General features: G+C 41.0%; 1 protein-coding gene across 1 annotated transcript in view; it reads right to left on the bottom strand.

Moving 5' to 3' along the window:
* Nucleotides 1-14,475, bottom strand: part of fto (FTO alpha-ketoglutarate dependent dioxygenase) — a 188,870-nt gene extending 174,395 nt beyond the window's left edge. The window contains exons 1-2 of the mRNA XM_054770762.1: nt 14,457-14,475; nt 11,971-12,083 (exon numbers count right to left, since the gene is read on the bottom strand). Coding sequence (XP_054626737.1) covers nt 11,971-12,083; nt 14,457-14,475 — 132 coding nt within the window. The remainder of the gene's footprint in view (nt 1-11,970; nt 12,084-14,456) is intronic.
* Nucleotides 14,476-26,966: the final 12,491 nt, after the last annotated feature.

The following is a 26,966-nucleotide window of genomic DNA, read 5'->3' as shown; positions in this document are numbered from 1 at the left end:
GTTGATGAAGAAAAAAAAAACACAGTGAAATCACTCAGACATGAACAGGACCACCTGAAGTGAGAAGACTTTTCCCGATTCTTGAAAAAAAAAAACACCTTTAAATCACTAGATGGATGCAACTGTCATCCAAGTGTGCAAAGAAGTTAACCCCATTAATGCAAAACTCCAATGCATAGTCGGTAATTTAGCACTGCAGAGGCACCTCAGGTCATTTTTAAGTGTAAAACGACGTTAACCCCTGAAAAGAGTAAAAACAATGAGTCAACATTTACTTTCATAACAACTTGACAATGCAAACGGTGGCAATGAAGTCCCTCTTCTCCTAACACCCCATAATAAGGCTCCTCTGTCATTATTAGTGTTATTATTATTATTTTTGTTTTATATTTAAAGTATTTAGATTTTAATGTATTTTATTTTAAATGATAATGTATATGAAATAAAATCTAAAAAATATTTTAAGCATCACAAAATGTTTTATGTATTTTTATTACAAAATAAAGACCTCCTATCATAATAACTTTTGTTTAATGTTCAGATAACACATGCTGTATATCATTTTACAGCAGCAAAATATATAATCTCAACAGTTTTCCATGCTATATTTAAATAGTAGTAAAAGAAGCAATGTAACATACTTATTAGGATACATAGGGCTAATGTTGCACATTATCTTAAAAGTTATTTACATTGCTTCTTTCAATATTTTAGCCTCATGAAATTAACAAAATGTCTGGCCTGAGCAAGAAGAGTCAGAGTAAGAAGAAATACTCATTTTTAAGCAATGAACGAGCCAAACTTTCAGGCATGTTAACACACTTACGTTTATGGCGGTTCAATTAGAACGTACAAATTAACAGGTTACTATTCACACGGTGTCCTGCTGCGATTTGGAATGGAGGGCTTTCGGGTTTTGCATTGAAACCACATGTTGGGCATCCCGGTAACAGCGGGCACTTTATTTTATTGCAAAGGTGAGTCATTACAAAAGAAAATAAAGTTGCAAATAAACGAGGGGATATCTTTGCCCGTGCAGTTGGCTTTGAAAGGAATCATTTGTTAGACTCCAGTCTCTGGTTTATTTAGCCCTCAACACACAAACAATGATGCATTCAAAAGGCACGTCCAAACACACTGCTCACAAATACAGTACCTACGTCAAACTCTACACACTCGCCGTGTCAGAATTGGCAGACAAAACCAAAATGGAAACTAACAGCGCAGGCGGATCATAGCCTCGGCTAGCTAATGAACCCCCCGGAGACTCGTGCCTCTTTGTAGGAGGTGAGAGGGTCACTCGCATGTTTATTCAGCAGCGGCCCAATGAGCCACCATCTATTGATTGGACTGATTATTCTATGTCTCTGCGGTGATGGGACACATGCATGACAGATGAACCCCCCCGACTCCGGTTGGGTCACGTTGGACGTAATCTCATTGGAATTGACGGCTGATCTGGTCGGCCGGTTTGCCTGAGCTGCGTCGCAGCCTTGTTTGCTGACACTCTGACATCTGTGGCTAATGTCTCAACACCATTATTAGGAGGTGCTCGGCAGGGGCTGTCAGACACAAAAGCTGTCAAGGGCTGTTTAGGTAATGTCACTGACTGCTTCTGCAGGACGAAACCAAGCGGGAGTTAAAGTTTGCTTCAGAATTGGTGCACATGATGACTGTTTCAGTCTATGGAATTTTATATTGGTACTTCCACAAATACAATGTGAAGCAAAACAAAAAAGACCCGAAAGAGGATGGGCTTTTAATTGGAGGAGAGGCTGTTTTTTCCCAATTTTGAATACTCATTATATGTAACAAATTATTTTTTAGACCAAATAATGATTTTGGAGTCCATGAGAAAGTGGAAAGGAAAACCTACCTGACTTTGACAACACGGTCATTTAGTAGGGATGAGCCGAATACTCGTTTTAGACGAGTATCCGTTACGGATAATGCATTTTTGCAGAGTATGAGCATGAAACAGTACAGCTCGTCATTAATGGTCGTAATCGGAAAGGAAAATCCTCATTGGGTACCTACTTATGTATTCATTCTTCACGCTCCGTGATTGGCCAGTCACACACAACGACCGCCTCTCAGCGACCCTGCAACCAGAGAGAGGAGTACGAGGCTCGTGTCGCGTTGGTCACTGCCTCCACTCCGGACAGGTTTTTAAGGTTTTCCTCAGCTCAGCTCGTATCTAAAGTTACTTGGTAAATTTGTTTCGTTACGTACGCGGTGTATTTGACAAGTCAGAGGTGTAAACGGCTCGGGTTGTGTCGGTCGCTGTTTTTTTCGTCTGCTTGTAATTTGGCTGGTGGTATAAAGTCAGTTGGAAAACATTGCTTGTAGTACTGAACATGGTGCTTTTGAGAAAAACACAGTGAACAAGGCTGACTGTTTGCCATCACTGGATGTTTGCATGAATCACCAACCCCACACAGATTATTCAAAAATAATTAAATAAGAAAGTCTTACATATCACTTACACACATACACAGTACACATATAGCTGAATAATAAACAATAAATACAGCAACTTTTGATCAATCCATGTCAATTTCAGACTTAAAATAATGTACTGATTTAAGCACAACCCATTTTTGATTAAACCAGGCCCACTTCCGGTTTATCCCCCGCCCACTACGGGTACAGGTATGGATACAAATCATCGGGATGGGTGAACAGATACAGATACAGATAGTGGTGTACACACTCATCCCTATCGTTTAGTAACAAGGATATTGCACAACACAGCAGCAACAGAACCAATGTAATAGCAGTAAGGAGGAAACTGCTCAGCCAGCGTAAATAGCACTAATGACTTCATTGTAAACTACAGTACAGCAATGTAACACGCATGACTTTGATGCCAACTGCTAAGTAGCGGAAGCAACATTTCAAAGCGCATTCAGAGCCACCCTGCGGCGCAGGTAAAACAACTACATCAGTAGGTTGCAGACCTTCACAGCTGTTAATGCCAATGCTTTTTGATCCCGTGCTAGTCAGACCTATTAGATATTATGAATACACCTGTACATTCAGTCTAATAGCTTCTGATAGAAGGCCTTCTTGACACACACACACACTCACATAGCACAATCGGGATTGTGCAATACGTACTATATATGACTGATGGAAAAATACTGGGAGACACACAATAGATGCATTGTTCTCACTCACAGAAGCTTCACTCACTTCTACTTAAACTTAACTTTCACCTCAAGAGCGTGCTATATAGACTCTGTGTACTTTCATTCTGAGCTCTTCCCCGATCTTCCTCCAAATATATTGCTCTTATTTTTTAATACAATTTCAAAACCTTTTAAATTGTGATCAATGACTTACTTCTCCGATAGAAACACGCTCCAAAGAACAAGGAAGAAAGGATAAAGGGAAGCTTTCTGTCAGTTATGGGCGGTTGAGCTATATCCACATGGACCTATGCCACGGCAAAACTCCTCAAGACAGTATTATTCTGTCCAATAAAACACTGGCATGGAAGCCGGAGTTCATAACATTCTACGAGGGATTGTGCCCTGTTACTGTTTGCAGAAAGACCACTTTGATGTACCATGAGTCGAGCCCCACTCCAAACTCCAAACCCTTGCATGATGGCATAAGGATTTTCCATTGAAGACTTCAGCTTGATCACAGACCCTCTTAAGCACATATGGTAGGCAGTGGTGGGCCATCCTCACAAGACAATGCAGACATGCCTTTAAAAGCTGATATTATCTCTCCAGATGCAAACCAAATGTAGACATCATGAACCTTTGAAATGTCACCCATCCAACACAGATACAGACAAAAAAAGGGGTAGGAATAAATGCGGGAACAATCAAGAGAAACTATTTCTGCCCTTTTATGGTTGATAACAGGAAGTCAGTCATCGCCGGCGACTCATCTCACGCCTCATAAACGGTAACTTAGTGGCTCGTTTTATTCTCAGGAATTGTATCACGTATTTCTAAAATGTCACGGCGATCCCCGCCACTATTACTGCTCCCCTAAAAGCTGACTTACGACCGATTAGCATGACCCGACTAAAGATATGACGACCTTACACCGAATGACAAAATGTCTTCCTGGTTTTAGTGCAGCGGCGGCAGAATTAGATTCAGTAGGCTTGACTAATCAAGCTGATCTGTTAAGTTCTCTGTCGCGGGGATCAAACTAGGCAAGACAAGGTAAAGACATGCTGAGAAAAACCTGAGCAGCAGACTAATCAACGCTCACAGAGCAGATCAATGAAAGACCCCAGGGCTCCAGCCTGCACTATATTACACACCAAAACTTCATATTCATTCATTGATTTTGCTTTTCAGAATAGTATATCATTGAAGTCCAATGGGAGTGGAAAAAAATAGAGGCCGGGAGGTGGGGAGGCTGAGGTCAACTCTCGCGTGGAAGGATGTTTGCGCGGTATTGATGGCTGCTGCTGAAAGAAATGACTAAATATCTGGATCAATAACTCAGCTCCCCTGACCCGCCACGGGTTGTTGCAGATGGAAAAATATAAATACATCTTTATGGCTTGTGGAGTGGCTCCAGCCAACAGGGCTAAATGCCCCCCTTAAGGTAAACTCTTTGATTAGCCAAGGCCAAAGGTGAGTCGGAGGGCTCTGCTGATGTGAGGATGCCATGCCAGCTAATGCACACAGGGGCCCTGTAAAGGAGGCAAGGATATGACAGGTCATGGGCCCTGGGCTTCTGACCTGACCCTGCTTTTCATTTGGAACAACGATGGGCGCAGGCTACACCATTTGCGGCCTTGTTCGCATCATAAATCCTGTCAAATGTTGACGCAATCGTTAATTTCCACATAAAAACCTTGGAGTTAGACTCAGCAGAGAATCCGTGGTTGTGTTCACACTTGTCAGGTTTGATTCGGTTTAAACTAAGTGGCAAGTCCTGGCTGTACTGTAGACTAGCTGGGACAGGCTCCGGATGCTGTGGTTCGTTCTTTGGTCGAGTATGAAGGTTAGCACACCAAACAAGCAGATCAAGACTGTTTAATGCAGGGGTGTCCAAACCTTTTCCAGCAAGGGCCACACACTGACGAATGAAAGGGTGAGAGGGCCACTTTGATATTTTGTAAAGATATGCTCAAAAGTTATACTATATTTCTAGAAGAAAAGAAATGTGATATCGGCCAAAAAGCGTATTTATGAATTTCAGTCTTTGCTTTTTTCCCATGTTTGCTATTGTTTTTTATAAATTTTACAAATATGTCAACTTTCTTCTTAAATAACCTTTGTAAATTTTATTCTTGTAATCTTATGACTTTATTCCCATAATATTAAAACTTTTCCCCAATTCTCAGAAAAGTACAGCTTTATTTTGTTTTGTTTCTCATTAACTTAAAAAAATATGTTATACTTCAACTCTATGCTACTGAAATGACATTTTTCCTCACAATATTATGAATTTATTTTTCATAAAAGTACAACTTTTTTCTCTTAATATTATGACTTTTATTCTTGTTAAATTACAGCTGTTTTTTCCATTTCTGCTGTTGTCATTTTTATTTTCCGACTATTTCAATGTTTTTCTCATGCATTTTCTTCTCATAATATTATGACTGTATGCTATTATTATGACTTTATCCCCATAATATTTTGACCTTATTCCCATAACATTAGAACGTTTTTCCGCACCCTAATTTTCTAAAAATTACCACTTTTTGTTTTGTTTTTCTCATAACATTACTTACAAAAAATGTCTTTAATATTTCATGTTTATGCTACTAAAATGACAAAATTATGTTATTTTCGTAAAAATTACAACTTTTCCTCTTAAAATTGTGACTTTATTCCTGTAAAATTGCTGCAGATTTTTCAATTTTTGCTATTGTTTTATTAATCTTCTTGTTAAATGATATTTTTAGAATGTGCTGCGGGCCCGCACTTTGGGCAGCCCTGGTTTAATGAGTCTCGTTTCAGCACAAAGAAGGAAGCATTAGCCTGTGTTCACACGTGTCTGATATAATTTGGTTCAAGCGAAATCTGGTGCGATCACTCTGATATTTTTCATACGTACTGCAGTTCATTTGGTCAAGTATGAAAAATATCATCTGAATCCTAATGCGTACCTAATGCAAGCGGATCAAGACTGCTTGAGTCTTGTTTTAGTCAGAGAAAGTTGAGTTAGTCTTTGCACATGGCAGGTGTGGTTTGGTTCAAACAAACTCTGGTGCAAGTCGTTGGGTCAGGTGTCAATGCTATAATCCACATGAAACAAACACGTAGAGTCCCGCCTCTCCAAGCAGTCTCAGTCATTTCAGTTGACTTCACGGAAGCATCGGCCCGCCTTTGTTACGGCTCTGATACTACATCCAAATGCCAAAAATTGCCAACTTTGGTCCAATGATAAAAAATACCACTGTGAACGCAAAGCAAACAGGCCTATCATGTATCTTTGGTATCAAAGTACAAGTGTGAACACTGTCTGGGTCTAAAAACAGCTACAGGAAGTCGAGTCATAGATGTAAAGCGCTTTGTAATCAACCCAGACCGAAGCTCTGGTGCTAAGCATCCACCCACCCTTTATTTACAGCACAATTACGGAGAACAACACCCAGCCTGCTCCACAGTAGCCCATGGGGCCATAAACAGGGGAGGAACCACATCATTGCCTACTCCTTAATTAAATGAAAGCTGGTAGCTTCATTTGCTTGCCTTTTTTTTTGGTCATTGAACTGGCCGGCCCACCGTTGAAGACCTCCCAGACACCATCCTTGCTTGGCCCTAAATCAAGACTGGATAAATGGCCCAGTGGGTCCCCCGCTGGACTCCCAGCGGCAAGGCCAGAGCGGGGCATGTGGCGGATCGACACCTTGCCGGCGATAAGTAATTCAGTGGAGGATTAGCAGCATGATAGCCTGATCAATACTGTGTGCTCAGGCCATTAGGAATGCAGCGAGGAAATGACCCCCTCCGGTAATAAAGTAGGGCATCAAGGTTCTCCTTCATTTGCCAGCTCCATTAGTGTAATGGTATCATTATCTGCCACAGCCGTATTTTTCGGAGGCCTGGCTTCTCCACAGCTGAACCGGCAGGGGTCTGATGAAGCCGTGCGAGCCCCCATGCCGACCGGTTCCCTCTTTGCTATTCCACACAAAGCCAGGGTGTAAATCTAGCGCTGCTGGGAGCTTATGTGCTTCCCTGGTTTATGTCACCATCCAACACTATTTCTCCATTATTGGCTCATTAATAGAGCAAGCAAGCGTGGGTTAAGATGGAAGAAAAAAAGATGGCGAGCAGAGAGCAAAAGATGCTGAATGTGCCTAATCGGATGCCCCGCCCTCCTCTTGCTAAAACACCAGGTCCGACATGACGGGACGTCAGCATTAGTCGCCGTAAATCGTTGGCGTTACACTAATTCACCAGCGGGCGTGAATTGATTAACCGTGTCAGCACGTGTGGCCACATAATCAGCTTTTACCTCACTAGTTGTTAATTTAACAGAAGTGCAGAGGGAAGCACAAACCATTTTAATGAGTGTTTGGGAGTTTAACAAAAAAAGAAAAAAAAAAGTCTAAACAGCTTGCTGCAACCAGGAGAGAACCAATGAGGCTGATCTAAGCAGAGAGCCGGGCTGAGGACCAGACCTCGAAAACATCTGGTGACCCTGTGCGATCATTACTTAGCCTGCTGCTCACACACTTCCTGTTTTGACGCTGCACATTATGCTTGTCATCGAGGGCCCCGAATGGCGAGCTTGCATAAAAAAAAAAAATGATGTTAGAACATCGGGTTAAAGGATAGGGTCAGTCCTCTTTGTCATGTGATGATAATAATGATAACACGCAATGAGATGTTTGAAATCCTCTCGACAGTGTAACTATGTCATTAATGTGTGCTCATTCCAGTCAATAGACGATCAAACAAAGACTTTTCCGCATGCATCGTAAACAGCATACTTTAACGGACCCCTAAGGTTGAATACAATCTTACAAATGGACAAACGTGGGCGCACGAAAACCAAGGTTTGACTGTATTAAAGCATGCAGTAACAACCAAACACTCAGTCTTAATGACAAAGACAAAAATGCCAAACATGTGGGAAGAGTTCACAGACGCTGAGGTCTCACATGATGTAATCCACACTTGTGATGCCGCTTCAGAGGCATATTTTTGCATAACGTTTTGGTTCGGATCCGCGTTATTCAATTTAAGAGATTCCGCTGGAAATACACAATGGATGTGCATGTGTGTAACAATGAAAACAATAATAAACAGGGTTTGACAAGGCAGTTGGGAGACCACTACAAAATGCGTGCAAATGTTGAAGCTAGTAAATGGCAAAGGTGGGAGCAAGTCAGTGTTTTGCAAGTCTCTGGTAAGTCACAAGTCTTTGATATCAAGTCAAGTCTCAAGTAAAGACAACAACCATTCACATTCACATTCATGCCTATGGTATATTTAGAATTGCACGTGTGGGAGGAAGTCGGAGTACCCGGAGAAACCCCACGCACGCACGGGGAGAACATGCCGACTCCACACGGAGGTGCCCAACGGAGTTTTGAAGCCGGATCTTTCAGATCTCCTGACAGTGTGTGCTAACCACTAGGTCACCGTGCCAAGTCACGAGTCATTGATGTGAAATTCCAAGTCGTGTTGCAAGTCTTTGGCCGTATTGTTGAATCCAAAGTCAGCAAAATTGCGAATCGAGTCCAAGTTGCGTGACTCGAGTCCACACCTGTGGCAAATAGTCATAGTAGTCTTTAGGGATATTAAATACACCCGTTTTAGCTGGAATCCAAAAAATGCAAAGGAAAACAGAGATTCATGAAGTAAAATGTATTAGTTTAAGATGAAAAACATTTTAAAAATGTGGTTTTGAAAACAACATAAGGGCAAGTTTTCATATGGGAAGTGTTTGCGCGCGTTCCTGCATACTTTGACCACAGCATTAACGAAAGACTCGCATTTTTAATAGCAATGTAGTCTGTGCTAGTGACGTTGACGCTCCAGATGATAAACAACCGTCATGATCAACATGTGCACATATTGTGTGACATCACAAGCAGTCAGCGTTGCTGCCATAATGATTGACATGTAAGACCGCCCTATGGTCGCACGAACAGCAACAGACAACTTCTACAGAAATGCAAGTTAAAAGGAAAGGAGACGACTACTAAAGTAGAAAATGGAATGGTTTAAATAAAAAATAAAGCTTTCTGTTGGTCTCTAAAGCCAATATTCACTGCACAACTTCTACTTGCTAGACTTATCTGTAAGCATTTTTTAAGTAAATAGAACTGTAGACAGGAAGTCTGGTCTGACTGGGGGATTTTCTGGGATTGTGTGTCCATTCCGTAAATCACAAGGACAACAGGGCCATCATCACATCTCACGCCACAACAACCACGATTTATGAAAAAATACCATCATTATATAACCACTGATAGCATGAAGGAGCTGGGCAAACATCAGTAAGAGTCCCTTCCACTGTCATACAGTCGTTTCAGGATCGTATTCAACTACAGAGACAGGAAGTGAAGCCACACGGTCCGCACGAGGGCCAGCTGGAACCACTTCTCGCTCGGACTGACCCCATCTCGGCTCATCTGGCCGCCATGGTTCCGTTCATAGGCAGGAGGAAGCACGTCCTACCATAGGTTGTCCAACATGAACCCAACACATGCGGCACTGCAGAATCCAAGTCAGCAGGAGATGAGAGACTAGACATTGTGCGGAATTTCACTTTTTACTGTCATCTTCGTCAAACCACAAGCTGCACTGCTTGTTAAATACGCAGCAAAGCGCATGCCCCACCACAGTCAGGCCGAGAATTGCAGCCATATCCGCTCACATTGTCTTAAAATCACACTGCAGACATCTCACACGGTGTGGTTAAGGGAGGAAAATCCCTTTCACTATCAGACATTATTTCAACAGCACAGTTGTCAAGCACGGCACTAAGAAGAAGGACACATCTTGCTGCATGCAGTATATGAGATGAGATGAACCATTAATTGACTTTGCAATTTTATGTAATCATTTTTGATGAGCTACTGCTTTGGTTACATTACGCAAACAGCCAGGTTTCCAGAATCAAATGTGATGTTCCTATGGCAGTATCTCTGATGTTTTTTTCAATCCCCAACCATTACATTTGTGCTTCTCAGGACTGATACTGATAGCCGAGAATTTATTATTTTTAAACTTTACATTTAACTGTAGTTTGTGCACACCTGGAGGTAAGAACGACTCAAACAAAGTTGGATTTGATAAACTGTACCTGTAGATTTGTCTTAGCCAAATATCATGACATCACTACTGTTAACAAAATATTTGAGAAAATACAATTTGAGAAGTACAAACCAAAAGGGGTTTACTAGCCAGCTGCATCATTACCATGATCAAATCCCATATGGCTTTAGACTCTGGCAAGCTTTTTTGCACTTTTCAAACGCAGCAGCGATAGGAACAAGCCCCTGGCGTCGTAGCGATGTTGCCGTTTCAGGTGGCTGATAATGTTTGATGTGTTGAAGCTCGATGGGTTTTTTTTCCCCCTCATCACGGAATGTTAGCAGAGCACTTGGCCAGATGTGTTCCTCTGAAACAGTGAGAAGTCCCACACGATCGACGCCATGTTTGTTTACAAGTCAGCTCAGGGGACATCACCACGGCCGTTTGTAGCACATCACAGAAAAGGAGCGCTTGATTTGCCCAGCCTAACCCACCTACAGCTCAGTACAGGTAATCTCGCCTCATTGGAGTTTATCTGAGCTTTTTTTTTTAGGTTATCTGATTTATCGGTATGGGGTTCCTCATATCGGCCTGTGTCGGATAATTATCGATCCAATAATTATCGTGCACCACTACTTAATACATAAAATGATGATGTAGTTGCTGTTGCCAGCTGTCCTATCGCAAATCTTGTGTTTCTATTCACATACACCACGTCCTGGAAGTTCACATTTTGCCTTTACAAGGACGATAGATAGATTTGCACTGTCAGGGAGTGAAAATATTACACAACAGGTCTCAGTATGATGCGGGACAGCTGCACACCACTGCAAACTACAACAATGACAATAAAACACCAACGAGACAGAATTTTCTGGAGTTGTGGATCTGCACGTGAGGTACACACACTAATGTTTAGGTTTAACTGCAACTCCATTATTATTAGTATTGTTGTTGTAGTTGTTGTGTCGTATTGCACGTCTTGTTTTTCTATTCACATACAGGGACATTCAATACAAGCAAATTCCGCCTTTACAAAGGCGCTGACGGTTCTCGGTTTTGATTGTTGCTGTGAGAAAGTCAAAATATTAGACACAGCTGTCAGTATGATGAGGTGGTTGTGCACCACTACAAATTATGAACACAATAATGCACATACGGTTAAATGAGTATCTCTAAAATATTTAATTTTCAAGAGTCATAGACGAGCACCGGAGCGGCATACACTAGTGATGTTTATGTTAAATGTCAAATCTGTTGCTCAAGCTCCAATTGTTTACATTAGAATGACACTTATGATTAGCAATATTGACCATTCCTGGTTGTTTACTGCCTATTTATGTCACCTACAGTGTGTTTTACTGCTTTTATCACAGGTATACTTGACATCTGAGATCTGACTGAGGCTTGTGTCATATTTCCACCAAAGAGGGATGATGATGATGAGGAGGAGGAGGATGAGGGATGATGCGCACGTACGTCAAATGGCTAGCGACGCATTAAAAGACATATTGAATGCATCTTAAGTTGCTTTGGTTGGTGATGGTGGTTGTGTATGTGTGCAAAAAGGGGCGCGGGGGCGTTGGAAAAGTCAGGAGAAAACAAAAAAAAAAACAATAAAGCAAAGAGGCAAGGTGAGGTATGCGTTGGCCCCCGCGTCTCTGTAGCTTCCAACAAGCAGCCAGCAGCGCCACATTCGGAGCGTTAGACATTCATCAAGCGGACAGGCCTGAGAAATAAGCCAGACGCGACGGAGATAAAACGCTATCAGTACCTTTCTTCTCTTCTCCCCCTCACTGTCACCCGATCTTTTCATGTTCCTGGAGTTGTGTTTACGCTCGCCTGCCTCCGTTCGGGGGCACCGTCGGTTCTTGTAGTCCGTTGACACTTACGTTCGTGTTATTTTTTCACTTTATACAACCTACACTTATATAAATCATGTTTGTTTAGATATGTTTTAAACCTCTCGTCGATATTAGGCGAACGCAGTGAACTTTTGTGCAATAGTCACTAAAAGGGAGCGTAAATACAAACCTGCAAGGACTACAAATCCCAGAATGCATCGGTCCTCAAGCCGGAAGTAGCTACGGCACGTTCCAGATGTTGCTCAGCACCGGTGAGAACGCAGGTACTGATCAACAAAAAGCCTCAAGCTTACCTAATTGTTATAAATCTGATATTTGACTTCAGCTATCTTATTAATGTGATTTTAAACTTAAATGAATGCAAATAATGATTGCTGTATCAAATATTCTGCCTTTATAAAGTCAACACTATTGACATTCTTGAAATGTTACTGGTGCATCTTGAGCCTGTATACTGGAGCCTATCCCAGCGGACTTTGGGCGTGAGACTGGGTACCACCCCCCACCCCGGACTGGTCTTCAGCTAATCACAAGGAACATACCTACACACAACCATTAACACGCACAGTCACACCTATTATATTGACTCTATTTATAGTCTCAAATTAACCTAACATGCATATTTATGGATGTGGGAGGAAGTTGGCAGTTGGAAGTTACCCGGAGCGCATGCAGGAGGGAGAATATGCAGACTCCACACAGAGAATGGAGATTCAAACCATCCACGTAGTGACTGTGCAGAAAGTTGGTGTAATATTATATAATTCATAAAATGATGAGCATTTTAATGTAAGACTTTATTTGATTGGTATTCAGACTATGCTCATAACTATAAGAATTGTTATGTAATATTATAACTACTGTATTGTCAAAACGTTACAGCTCGTGTAATATTCCGATATTTATCTGTCTAGTATGCATTGCAACTATACTGTACATGACTTTTGACTTTACTTTAACTATTAATTAGGCTGTCAAAGTTAACACGTTATTATCATTATGGTACTAGCTGCTAGTTAACAGCAGGCATAGCCGAGGACAGCTATGTAGGGGCTTCTGTCGTGTGCTGAAGAGCTAGCTGCGCTAACATTAGCGACACACTCGCTAGTCATCAACACATCAATAAAATATACATTACAGCGATATGATTTACCTTATTTTTTGACAATGACAGGAAAAACATCAAATTAAAAGCACAAAATGAAAACAGAGCCACCCTTCACCAGTGCAAGCCTGGGCTTGTTTTTCAGAGAGGTTGTGTACCACAAATATGCACATTAGCGCTCAATAAGGTCGTCAAATCGTACCTTTATGCATTCCCACATAGTACAGTATCCGCATTTGGGAGCAAATACGGGGTTAAAGAAAAAGGGTAAAAATAGAGTATAGTAGTCTATCTGTGTGAATTTCTCTTGGAGATGAATAAAGTATCTATCTGTGCATCTGTGAGAACGGGAGAAGGTGCATTCAAGGACCGTCAAACAAAGAAAAAATTGCTGCTTGCATTAAACATTCAAAAAACTGGGGGATTTCAACTGGATATTATTTTTTCAATAAAATAATGGCCCATATTTCCAAAATAGATATGCTTTGACATAAAACGGAATGTAGTAGTTGTAGTTGTGTATCGAATCATTTACCACAAAGAGACTTACATCCTTACTTATTACAGGTAAAACCTTTTCTTCACCTGCGATTAATGCGATTAATTATGAGTTAAGTATGGACAAAATGTGATTAATCATGATACAATATTTTAATCGACTGACAGCCCTACTATTAATTCTTGTAATATTCCGACTTTATTATTTTAATATTGCAACTATTCCCTTACCTCGCAACATACAATATTTTGCTCGCAATATTACAACTTTGGCTTTTTTGATAGTACGTTTTCAATATCATAACATGACGACCTTTTACAAACGTGTTAACATCAAGGCTTTATTCGGTATTCTCGTGATTTACAACTTTTTGCAACTTCTTTAGTTTATTGTAAGATTGCATCTTACTTTTCACAGCTAATTAACATTAACACATTGTTTTGGGTTCTGTTCTGACTATTATTGTTACATTCGGACAATTTTCTCGTAAGATTACTTTTTCTCAAAACATTTTTGCTCCAAAGAGTACGACTCTTTTCCCGTAATGTTGCAAGTTTTAGTTCCGCACAAGCTTTTAGTTATTCTCCTAATACAGTAATCCCATGTTTATATAATTGGTTCCAGACCCGACTGTGATAAATGAATGATAAATGAATATTTTCATAGTTAGAGCATAGAAAACCTGTTTACGACCCTTCATATACAGTTTTTAACATTATTAAAGCCCTCTAGACATGAAATAAGTTGAGTTCATAACCAAAGTTGCAACATTTTTGGCTTTTGTAACAAACCTCTGTGGGTCATGTCCATGATCCAATAAAAGAGGCAATAAAATTCCATCCAATAAAAGATAAAATTGAAAAATGAGTGTAAAATACTTTTAGGGTAGGACTAATCATTTGACATGGTTATATTGTATATTGTATATTCTATTGTATTTTAGAATATATGGCATTTTTTTTTAACAAAGGCTTTAACGCAACAGTAATTTATTTACGGTACTTAGTATAAACAACCAGTGGTTACAGCAGCACTTCCCGTGCAAGCTCCCCGCACCATGACACAGCAGTCTGGGCAAAGTGAGCTGCCGCTGTAACTACGGAGCGGAATAGCCAACGTCCAACGTGAAACTAACAAAAGTGGTGGGAGTCGAGTGGCAACCCGCTTTGAGGTGCATTACTGCACCTACCATGTCGGAGTGTGGCCCAGAGTTACGAATGTGATACGGCAACCGGATCAGCCTGATCTTGTGGCGGAAACCGATTGATTTTATCCTATCTTCAAAATAGAGCAGATTGGCAGCCAATCCCGATCCTGAAGATCGGATCGGGACATCCATACTTGTATTGGCTGTCAGTAATAAGATGTGTAGGTGTACCGATTGTATTAGTGTGCTTTTGGAGAGGTCCATCCTGACTGTATTGGTCCACAAGCCACAACTGTTGATGCCTTCATGGTGATCAGTATCAGTACCCGCTCCTGAAATGTAAAAAAGAATGACGATAACCCTGCTTTGAACATGCTTGCCAACTTTGTTTAAACTTCTGCACGCATCTCACATCCAGTTGCTGTCCTTCCCGCCATATTACTGCTCAGGAGGTCATCCAGATCGCTCCTAACATGTTCGTAATAGTCCTGCAATGTGCTCTGTGCATTGTTCCTCTACCTTAGCACACGTCAACTACATGAGAGGCTTTCACAGGTGGTGGAAACACCTGCTATGTATTACCACAGCATACTTTGATCAGCGTCTTCATTATTGGGTTTCTTTGTAATCTCTCTTCTTTCATGGTGACCCAAGCCAGTTGCGGCTACGTTGATTTAACCCACATGCTTCTTTCACCTGTCTCGTAAAACGCTCAGCTTTCAAAGATGTCCCCGGCATCCCTGACTAATAAACAGAGAGAGGTCCTATTTATAAACTACATTTCCTCCGCTCTTTGCTGGTCAGGACAATACATTTGAAACATATATTCCTTGCATGCTAGTGAAATCCATATGTTTTTGGGTTTTGTTTTTTTTTTCAGAAAAAGCAGGTAACTCTTCTCTTCTCTTCTCTAACTCTACTCGAAAGCTCTTGTGCGGTTGTAAATATTATTTCTGGCTTTTTTGTCCAACCTCTTTAGCCCCAATCCATCACGACACTGTGTTCCTTTTAAGTATCATTCACCTTGCGCCGCCGTCAATCATCTTTATGGAGGACCCTTCAAGGAACAGAGTTTGAATTTTTCCCGTGGTTCGCTGCGCAAACGTAACGGTTCACTTAGTGCAGGGGCGTCCAAACATTTTCCATCGAGGGCCAGACAGTGAAAAATGCAAAGATGCAAGGGCCACTTTTATATTTTGTAAAGCAACACAAGTACATGTGCTAAGAGGTGATATATATTTCAAGAAACTGCATCTCAGCTTTGTGAAAAGCTTTGTGTCATTTTTGCTCTTTGCTGTTTTTTTTCCCCAGTTTTACTGTTGTTTTTTTAAATGTTCCAAATATTTCAGCTTCCTTCCTTTAGTCCCACAACATTTTGACTTTATTCCCAAATATTAGAACTTTTTCCACAGACAAAATGTCCAAAAATGGCAACTTTATTTTGTTTTGTTTGTTTCTCATAATATTATGACTTAAAAAAAACATTTTTTTGCTTTAATATTTCAACACTATGCTACTAAAATGACATGATTTTTCTTCATAGTATTACAAGTTTATTCTCGTAAAATTGTGACTTTTTTCTCGTTTTTTTCTGCTAATATTTTGACTTTCTTCTTGTAAAATTACAGCTATTTTTTTCCATTTCTGTTGTTTTTTTCCAATTATTAACATTTTCGTCTTGTAAATTTTCCTTCTCCTAATGATGAATTTATTTCCATAATATTTTTACTTCATTCTAGTAACAAAAATCCCCAAAATAGCCCGCAATAAGTGAAATCAATTTTATTTTTACAATTATGATATATGTTTTAAGGCTGTAAAAGCCGTCATCATACACATACATAGCGATATCGACCCCTCTAAAAGCATACCAGTCAGTACTATTGAAGTTTTTCATTTGTACAATATTAAATGCGGTTTTGTGTTAGCAAGCACCCCAGGAAGCACCGACCCCCGTGTTGTGAATCAGTTACAACAATAATTTACCACTCTTAAGCTTTCAGAATTGCAAATGAATAACTTTGGTTTGTGTTATACTGTATAATGCTCGGCTAACAGTGATTTGCTAAGCTAACCAGAATTGTCTACGCTACGGGAGCATTAGCATGACATTTTTCTACAAGCTTAACACTTTCATTTTTGTTCCGGTCATACTGTTCCACTCAATCCTCTTCTAACGTTTATGTGAATGTGTCATTCACATGTTCTAGCTGTCAATCACCACGTACGAGGGGACATTTGGCAGCATCGTTTGTGCTGGACGGGAGGCTCCGTGCGTGATTAGGACTCCCTTTACAAGGGAGAACAGCCAATTACCCGTTTTAACAATTCCTGTCATTTGTCCTGCAGTGAATCATCAGCATTTCTGCTGCGACTCTTGTGGGGTTCACCGTAAGGCGAGGTCATTGCTGAGCACGCTAGCATGTGTTATTAAAAAAAACAAAAAACACTTCTTTGAACGTGCGGCCAAAGTGTTTGCTCACCATGGGGGTATGTTTTGTGTTATTGTGCATTGCATCACCACCAGATGACCCTTTGACACGGACTGTGATTTAATGAGCATCCAAAAAAGCAGAGCCATTCTATAGCTGTATTTATTCTGCAGTACAGCCAAAATGACTAAAAAAAAAGTAAAAGGGACAATCTGCACATAAATGTCTAAAGCTGCTACTATTATTCCGTTAATTTAGACTTCAGTCTATTTTAAATGGCAAAAAGTGTCGGCAAACATGCACCCTACGGGTTGGGAGCAGTATTGACAGTGGATACCATAGCATATCATTGCTTTTCCATCCTTACCTTTTGCCGAAAAAAGTCCAATATTAAATTCAGGCATGTTTATGGACTGACAAAAGTATTAGAGTATTAGGGCCACATAAAAAAAAAACATAAATCTGAGATTTAGAGAATAAAGTTGTAAATTTACAAGAGTAAAGTCGTACATTTATGAGAAAAAAAATCGTAATATTACAAGAATAACGTAGTACAGTTACGGGAATAAAGTTGTAAATTTACAAGAAAAAAGTTGTAATATTATGAGAATAACGTAGTACATTTATGGGAATAAAGTTGTAAATTTACAAGAAAAAAGTTGTAATATTACGAGAATAATGTAGTACATTTACGGGAATAAAGTTGTAAATTTACAAGAAAAAAGTTGTAATATTACGAGAATAACGTAGTACATTTATGGGAACAAAGTTGTAAATTTACAAGAAAAAAGTTGTAATAATACGAGAATAATGTAGTACATTTACGGGAATAAAGTTGTAAATTAGTACATTATGTACATTAGTGGTACATTAATAATAGATCGGAATGTACACCGCACAATGAGAGGCGTGTATGCGAGGCAGCTTGAATCATCTATCTCGCTGCGTCCTCGTCCATTAAACATATGGATACACAGTTTAGTAAAAAGAAGCTAACTTCTTTTTACACTTGTATGAAAAAAGTGAAAAAAAATCGTGTTTTGCGTGTTTGTTTGACCGACTGATGGTCGGCAGGCTACTTCCTGGTTCATGATGATTACATGTGCAGAAAAATAAATCAACATAATGATTGTAAACTCTATTCCTTTTCTACACCTTTCCTTCCTGGCTTGTCGGACCACATTGCTATTGGAGAAGTAGTCAGTGATCACACGCTTTCAAAGGTTTTCAAATTGCATTCAGAAATAACAGCAACATATTAGCACCATGTTAGCATCGACGAGGAAGATTGGTGAAGAACCCAGGATGAAGAGTCTATATAGCAACTGGCGCCCAAAGTGAAAGTCAGATTTGTGTGGGAAAGCGTGAGCCATGCATCTTGTGTGTGTCCACCTCTTCCAGTCATATGTACGCGTTGCACAACTCTGATTGTGCTATGTGAGTGTGTGCCTTCCGTGAGATGCTGTTAGACTGAAAATGTTGAGTCATTAGATTGAATTTAAAAATTTAATGATATAAAAAAAGTAAAAATAAATCCCCCCACCTTTATCTACATGCTCACCAAAATGTAACATGTTGCTGCTTTGTACAAAGATTCTTGTGGTTTTAGCGTAATCATGCAACTTCAAGGTCAAGCATCACCCTCTCTCGTCTGACTGCCACAACGACAGATGAAGACTACATTGTAGGGTTTTTTTAATGTTGATCCAAAGTGAATGAACACATGCAGCAAGTATGTACATTTTCATGCTAACCTTCACCACGCTAGGCCTTAAGGAAACTGTTATTTGTCAGTGCCATAAAGCAGATTGCCGTCCGCTGGTTTCCATTAACATCAAAGCGCACGTCGCAGGCGGTTATGTCGTTATATCAAAAGCTGAAATGTATTATTTCGAGGTAATGTGCTGGACTCCACTAAACACGTACGTCCTCATCCAGGAGAGGGTTTTGTTCTTTTGTGACTGACTTTTTTTTTTTTCCTATTTTGTCTGGTCTCTTTGAAGCGCACCCGTGTACGGTGAGGTCCCTCCCTTTGTTGCTGCCTGTGCGCCTCACGCCCGGTGGCCTTTTAGCGAACACTCCTGAAATAGTGACGATGTAATAGAAACAGAACAGAAAAACCTTGCTGCAGGTGCAGACGGGGCGTTAATTGAAAGCTGGAGGCTTTTATTACTCAAATTTCAAACCTCATCATATATGACAACTTAGAACAATCATGATTTGGACTGCATGAGAAAGTGAAAAGGAAAGCATAGCACGCTTTCACCACACGTTCAATTATCGACCCGTATATTACATGTACACTACACAGCAGCAACAGAACCGATGTTGTAATAATGGCAAGGAGCAAACTGCTCAGCCAGCTTTAACTCATTCAATCCCAGCCATTTTTCAAAATTCAACCCCGTCCGTATCGGCCATTTTAGACGATTTTGACTGATCTTTCAAGGCACACAGAATATTGTGTTCTATGGCTACATGAACATGGAACCTACCGAAAGAAAGATTAGACTCTTGTCTTTCATCAGAAAAAAAAGTTTGTTTCTCCCTTTTTCCGTTCTTTAGCAATCAGCAGTAGAACATAGAACATAAGTTTCAGGAAAATATCAGTTCCCAACAAAAAAAGCGAGAAAAACTGCTTTTTGTGAAAAGATACATTTTAAGTATACCTTTCACTTTGACACAATTGGTTTTGCTTTAGTGGCAGCTCAAATATTTAAACAACTATACCACAACATAAACAACACAAAAAAGGGTTGTTTTACATCATAATAAAAATATATTTACGAATAGAACAGCTTGAATTATTCACAATTTCCACATTTGCAACTAAACTGTGTGCGTGCACGCCTGTGTGCGTGCGTGCGTGCGTCGACAGCTGTGCAACATTTTAAAGCGCATGCAGAGGTAGGTAATGCTGTAGGATGCCGACCGCTCAGAATACTTCAGTGGTTAAGAGTCAATAAAAGTACATCAGGCGGTTGGTTGCCTACAGCCACATATTTGAATGTTGCCTTTGACCCAGCGCTAATAAGAGATCCCGGCAGTTATTAGCTTTTGTAGGCCCTTGCAGTCAGCAACTTCAGGAGACTGCGGTTAAGTGAATAGAGACGTTAGTCACATTTGCAGTACAGTGTTTGAAAACACTACAAACCAGACGGTATTTGTGAGTATTGGCGAGGACCGACAAATATAAAGACAATTAAAAATTAAACATGATTTGTTTTTGTATGTGGACGTCCAGTTCTGACACTTGCTTTGTTTGTAGTGTACAGTGGAGCCTCGGACGGCTTGGTTAGCGTGTTTTTCAGTTAACGTCAAACGTTTTTGCCTCAGTTTATGTACATTTTCTGGTTAGCATACTTTTTCACCTTCTTTATCAAATGCTGGCACTTGCTGGAACTTTCTTTGGCTCCATTTTGGGTTATTGAGGTGAGAAGCAAGAAATAAACCGTGGCAAAACAGGAGGGTGGTGTGTGTGCGGCGTCTCACTGCCACAGCGTGTCTTTGGAAATAGTCACATCAAGAATCACGTCTTCAGTGAAGGTAAAAGTAACCCGAAACGTCCATTATCCCTTTCATTCATCAGTTATATGCATTTGGAATTGTGTGTTAACGCGTGTTAACGTGTTTGGCTTTCTGGAACGGATTCATTGGATTTCAATGATTTTTTTATGGAAAAAATGGATTCAGTTAGCATCCGTTTCAGTTGTGGAATGAATTAATAACACTCACCAAGGTTCCACTGTTGTTGAAATGCTTCCTGTGCATTCGAACAAGAAGTCCCACACTGGACAAAAGTGCATTGCCGCACTCTTCAGTTTGCTTTTCTCAAAGCCTCCAAAGTACCACAACTGACGAGCACCTGCTGTCTCGTTTATATAAGACATCAAGTCTTAAACCACCATGAAAAAGCTTCTTGTCCTTAGCTGGAATATTGTTTCAAACCCTCGCAACCGCACGACCGAGGCTTCAAGTGCACAGAAGGGCCTTTAAAAAGCATTCAAGTGCGAGCGCACTGTTCAATACATGGCGATGAAGCTGCAATAAATGATCATATAGCGCCGCAGGAAGGAGCCCCTTTGGTTCGCAAACACAAAGAGCGCACAGCCTTATTGTAAGATGTGGTGCACCACCTTCCCCGGGATCACTTCCAGATGCCGGGATCAGGAAGCGCTGCTTTGCTCTTTCTCTCCGTGATTTGAATACCATGATCCTTGAGCACTTTTATAAGAGTCCTCTCAAAAGTTGAGGGGTTTTTTGACACACAAAAGAACCTCTTGTTTGAATCGTGCACATAATGTCAGGTTGAGAAACGCTATAGAACACCAGATGGAAGAGCACATTCTGTGCGTGTGCGTGTGCGTGTGCGTGTGCGTGTGCGTGTGTGTGTGTGTGTGTGTGTGTGGGTCCTTACTTTTTCTTTTTAGCCCTTTTCCACTGCAGCAAACTTTGGCGCTGGTGCAGATTTAGTTTAGTCTGTGAACAGGCTGCACAGTACACTCGATTCATTTCCCATTGTCCTGGGCAGCCGTGTCGTTACGTCACAAGGGTTACGCCTCAGATCAGGAAACAACAAAAGGGAGATCAGTGTGAGTCACGCCATTTAAATAAAGTTGATTTTGTCAAATGTGCGGATGAAAAGCAATGACTTGCCTGGAGTTTTTATTTTCAGGATTACTCATCTTTCAATTCAATCAATCAATAATTTAAAAAATACTTACGGCTATTCTTTTGTGTAATATTCAAGGCAAGAATAACTGTTAAGTGAGACTGCAGTATTTGTTCTTGAACTTTACCATAAAGCAGTGACCAAACACATGTCACGGAGATTAAACACTTCCTGCTCTCCAAAATAAAATACAATGCACAATTACATGCTGGAAATAAGCATAAAAACATAATCTAAATGTAATATGAGTATGGATTAAAGGAATAACCTGAGATGGTGACTTGTGTGTTTATATTTATACACTCCTTCGTAACAAATAGTGATTTAACATTCTTTCACTGCATTGTTTGAAGGACGTTGTGGTCGGCGGTACAAAATATTTTCAGACATTTGCGTAATAGGATGGTAAAATTCCCCCATATGCTGACTTGACTAAAGGGGACCTATTATACTCATTTTCGGCCCTTTGTATTGAGTTCTAGACTTCTATTCTGTACAGCAGCTACACACGATAACCTGCACAGAAAGCTTTTCAAGATGCCTCCTGCCCAAACGGTCTGTGTAATGTACTCCACCCCCGGTCCTCCTCCAGGTACGCCTCCTGCCGAGCCCACTCGGACACTGATAAAATGTTACTTACCGCTTGCTCTTCTGACTCTTCAACACGACCAAGTAACGTTGGAAAGGCGTCGGACTTCAGCAACAGTTTGGCGGACAGTCCAGCTTCGTATTGGCCCAAGTTCACAAAACAGTCCCGTGTGAAGTGCCGTTGACAGATGAGCATATTTGTCTCTCGCTGGTCGGGAATCAGCAACTCCAACCACTTCTGCCTGATGCTGTCTTTCGCGGAGCTGGCAAATTGTTTTAACTTGCAATGCAAAAGTGCAGATCAGTTGTGTTTTTTCAGATTCCTTTACTCGGTCATGATGCCCCACTCAACAGAGAAAGGATAGGGAGAGCTGGTTGGAAGACAAGTCATGTGTAGAGAATAAGATATGTCCTCCAAAAACAGCATGGCAAGGATCAGTAGCATATTCATGCATGATCATTTTGGGAAATCAGGAGTGTAGTAGTTCACATAGCTGACTTTTGTGCAGCTGGCAAGGGATGGATTTTCTCTTAAAGGGATAGTTCAGATTTTTTGACATGAAGTTGTATGACATCCCCATCAGCAGCGTAGTGCGTCAACGGTGACTTAACCCCCACTTCGTCCCGTGAGCTCAGTTCTGGTTGAATTTCCGTAATGAGAAATGTAGTTGCAGTTAGTTGGTGGGGCCACTTAAGTAAAGAGCTTGGCTTCTCAAAACAATATGCGTGATAAAATTGCGTCACAAAAATTCCTCCTCGAAGAAATCAGACCTCACAGTCCATCGGCGTTACTGGGGAGTAAGTCACCATTGATGCACTACACGGCTGATGGGGATGTCATACAACCTCATGTCAAAACATCCAAACAATCCCTTTAACGTCAAAACTTCACAACTAAAGTAAAACTATAAAACTGACTTGCTTGCAAATTGTCACTTGCTGCTGGGCAGAATCATTTGTGCCACTCCAGCAAATAAGAAAGAGGGAAGACTTACAACCAAAAGAGCACTTACTAGTATATTTATGCACATTCATTTTGCAATTAGGGGTCATTGGTAGCGTAGTGGTTGACAAATCAAAGACAGACAGAATGAACAAGGTCTAAAGTGGCATTAATGTGAAATGTACAAGTTCAGCAAATGTGGTCAAGGTTTGCTTTGATGGTGACTGTTTCACATTAGAGTCTTTTTATTGGGGATTTTCTGTTTTTTTTAATGTGCATGTTTTCCTGCTGACTTAGTGTTACCAGGCCGTGTCGCGTGTTTGCATGATTCAGGGGTGGGGGGAGCCTGGGATATGGCACAGATGAATGTTAGACCGAGTCGACTTTGGCGAGCGATCAAGAATCCATCCGACGAGCCAAACTGTACCCAACAGCCGGGACGCGGCGTTTATTTATCCAGGCACATTTGTGGTGCTAGGGAGTGTGCTGATGGTGACAAGCATGTTTAACACAGGCTGTAAGATGTAAATGAACTTGCCATATACACAAAGTCCTAGCTGAGGCCCCCTTCGCTTCTAATCACCAAAGTATCCCAACGACTGACAGGCTGGTTCATAGCAGAACGCCCACCCTTCTCTCCTGACTTACTCTTAAGGTTGAAATGCAGTATCATGTATATTTCACTTTCCTTCTCATGCCATGTCACACTTATTATGAATCTACTCTTTTCCAGACGAAGCTAATTTGCAAAGCCAACAGAAATAGAGAGCAGACCCGTGAAAAACTAGAAATACACCACAACATGTGAAACCGGACATCCACGGATATGAAGCATAACGTCGTTCAACTAAATAATCATGTTCCAATACTGTAATAAGGCGTATGGGGCATTGAATCTATGAGCAATAATTGTCATAACTTCATCAAAATGTAAGAAAGTGAGGCCGACTGTGGCCCATGTTATGATCTCAAGTACTGACCGCCTGTCGACCTCACGCTCACTGGAGGTTGGAGCGTGAGATCGCCGGAAAAACAGGCTTTTATTGCAGGTTTGAATAATCTCACAACAGGCACAACAATCCCTAACGTTTGCAGTCGTAATCCACACCGAGCTAAAACTGTGGCGTTATTTCATGTCTAGAGGGCTCTAACAATGTTAAAAACATGTATTTAGAAGGTCATAAATAGGTTTCCTATGCTCTAACTATGAAAATATTCCATCCTACTTCGCAGAAATTTACTTATCACAGTCGGGTCTCGGACGACTGTGCACTGTAACTCTGCACTTGTTTATCACATACTACAATGTAACAACGTAACAACATAACAATGCAAGCTTGATTTTAAGATGTGTAGCGAAGCCTTTTTTTTTTTTTTTTACAAAGTGAAGTGGTTGGCCTATCTAGGGTGGGCCAGGGGGGGCTTCATGTCCATGAGGAAGAAGGTTTTTTGTCACACTCTGTGTGACAGTGTTTCCATCATTAGTTCCTGTTTGACTTTTACTTTGTGTTTCTGTTTCCTGTGTTGGCACCGTATGCTGCAACTTTACTTTTCCTTGAACGCTGGCAGCGCACCTGTTTGTAATTAGCACACTATTTTATTTGAGTCATTTCTCCTTGCTAGATCATCGATGTAATTGTGCTTTGCATGTTGGCGTGATAAGTTTGATCCACCGCCTACGCCTGGATTTATGCTTTTTGCATCCTTCTGAATTCTGTTGAGCATCTTCCTTGCTCCTGTAGTGATTTGTCTTACGCTTCCCACGGTGAGCCTACTTTCTGTGCTCCCTTTAGCCTCCTGGTATTTCTGCTAGCCTTTGTTAGATTCCCTTTTTGGGAATAAAAGACTTTTGACGATAGCTACCAACATTATGTCTCCGCATCCAGATGTAACACAACAACAAACGCTAGTAGAACGTGACATTTTTTCTTCATAACGTCATGAAAAGCAGCACCGTCGAAAGCAGCAATTTGAGCGCCTCTTCTCTCAAAAGTGAAGTAAAGAAGTGAGTGTGGCAGAGTGTTCTCATCTTTGGCGGTCATAAGCAGGCTATATGGACACATATGACTTGACTTTTGCATAGTAGGGGACTTTCAACACAAGCGTTTGTGGTTGCCACTCATTATTCATTTTTTTAGGCAAGTTCCTTAGGTGAAGTTCAGCGTTGATAGTTGCAGAAGTGTTCTAAAACAGGTCCACCGCACCTCAACGTCGAGGCCAGGAAGCGGAGGGACCAGCGGGCATGCTGCTTAGGAGATCTACCGGGTCTAAATCAGGTGGTTTTTGTCAAGTCAGGCTTTTGTTTTTAAAAATGGCTGCCAATTTTACCCATCATTGTCCCCGCTGAGCTGCTTCTTTAGCTTTGCTGGGAGGGGGGGGAATCCGATCAGCTGAAATCATTGGAGGAGCTGAAATCTTTTTGGATCCAGTGCCACGTGTGTTTGCATGTCATGTTTGCTTTGGCCGAGAAGACACAGCAGCTTCTGGTTATCCAGAACCCTTATGGACTCTGGCTTTCATGCGAACGGGGGCCCTTGTGATTTGTTTTGTTTTTCTACTGAATTGCTTTTGTTTCTGTCGTCCCTTGTCTTTAATAACGTCGTCATTGTGCAATTGTCACACAGTCACGACAAACTGTGAAGGATTTGGGGAATGGTGGTCTATTTCTGCAGTGTGTTTGTGTAATTAGCAGTGTTTTGGTGATGTCACAGCGTCACCCATACGGTACCACACACCGAGAAGCAAGAAGTGCCGCTGTTGTTTGAAAAACAATTAATAATAAAAAAATAAAACATGTGCACGCCAGATTCATTTCAACACAGCGTCGAAGTGTTCTGGCCCGCATCCCTCAGCTCTTTGCTTGTTTGTCTTAAAAAAAAAAAGACATCTATTCTCTTGCAGAAAGCCCTCAGCGTCTTTGATATGCCTGACAGTGGGACTGCTCCCGACTCAGCTGGTCCGCAGATGTGTATGTAAGTGTGTGTGTCCCGGGAGCCCTCCGTCTGAACCGAACACAGATAAGTGACTTCTCCGCTTAATTCCTAATAAATAAAACCCCAATGCATGCTGGGTTATGGGGGCTGGGGGGCGTAAAATCCCACAAAGCCAATGAGAAGCAGGTGGTGGCCTCTTATTGTGAAACAACTTTTAACTTTAATTGTCGTGCAGGCAGAAATGCTGGGGGGGGCTGGTTTTTGTGGTTGGAAGTGTTTTATTATTCCAAGGGTGGAATCAATGTGCGGGTAGCGTAATTATTTTAAAGGCAGACAATAATTGCCTTGTAATGGATGGTGGGCAGTTTGCAGGCATCTGAGCTCACAGATGACAACGTGACGGCCACATGCGGGAACAAAGTTGTTTTGTTATACATTGTTAGACATCGAATGTCATTGTTTTGAGTATGGAAGTCATCTGCACTACGAGAGCAGAGTGTTTACTCTACAGCATTCGCATTGTGTAGCATCACTTCATTATGCAATCACTCGGAACTGCGACTGGATTACTTTGAGTCTTTCTGTT

Source organism: Dunckerocampus dactyliophorus, chromosome 3, assembly GCF_027744805.1.
Source record: "Dunckerocampus dactyliophorus isolate RoL2022-P2 chromosome 3, RoL_Ddac_1.1, whole genome shotgun sequence".
Taxonomy (NCBI): Eukaryota; Metazoa; Chordata; class Actinopteri; order Syngnathiformes; family Syngnathidae; genus Dunckerocampus; species Dunckerocampus dactyliophorus.
The sequence above is the reverse complement of the archived record's forward strand: the minus strand, read 5'-3'. Positions and strand labels throughout refer to the sequence as shown.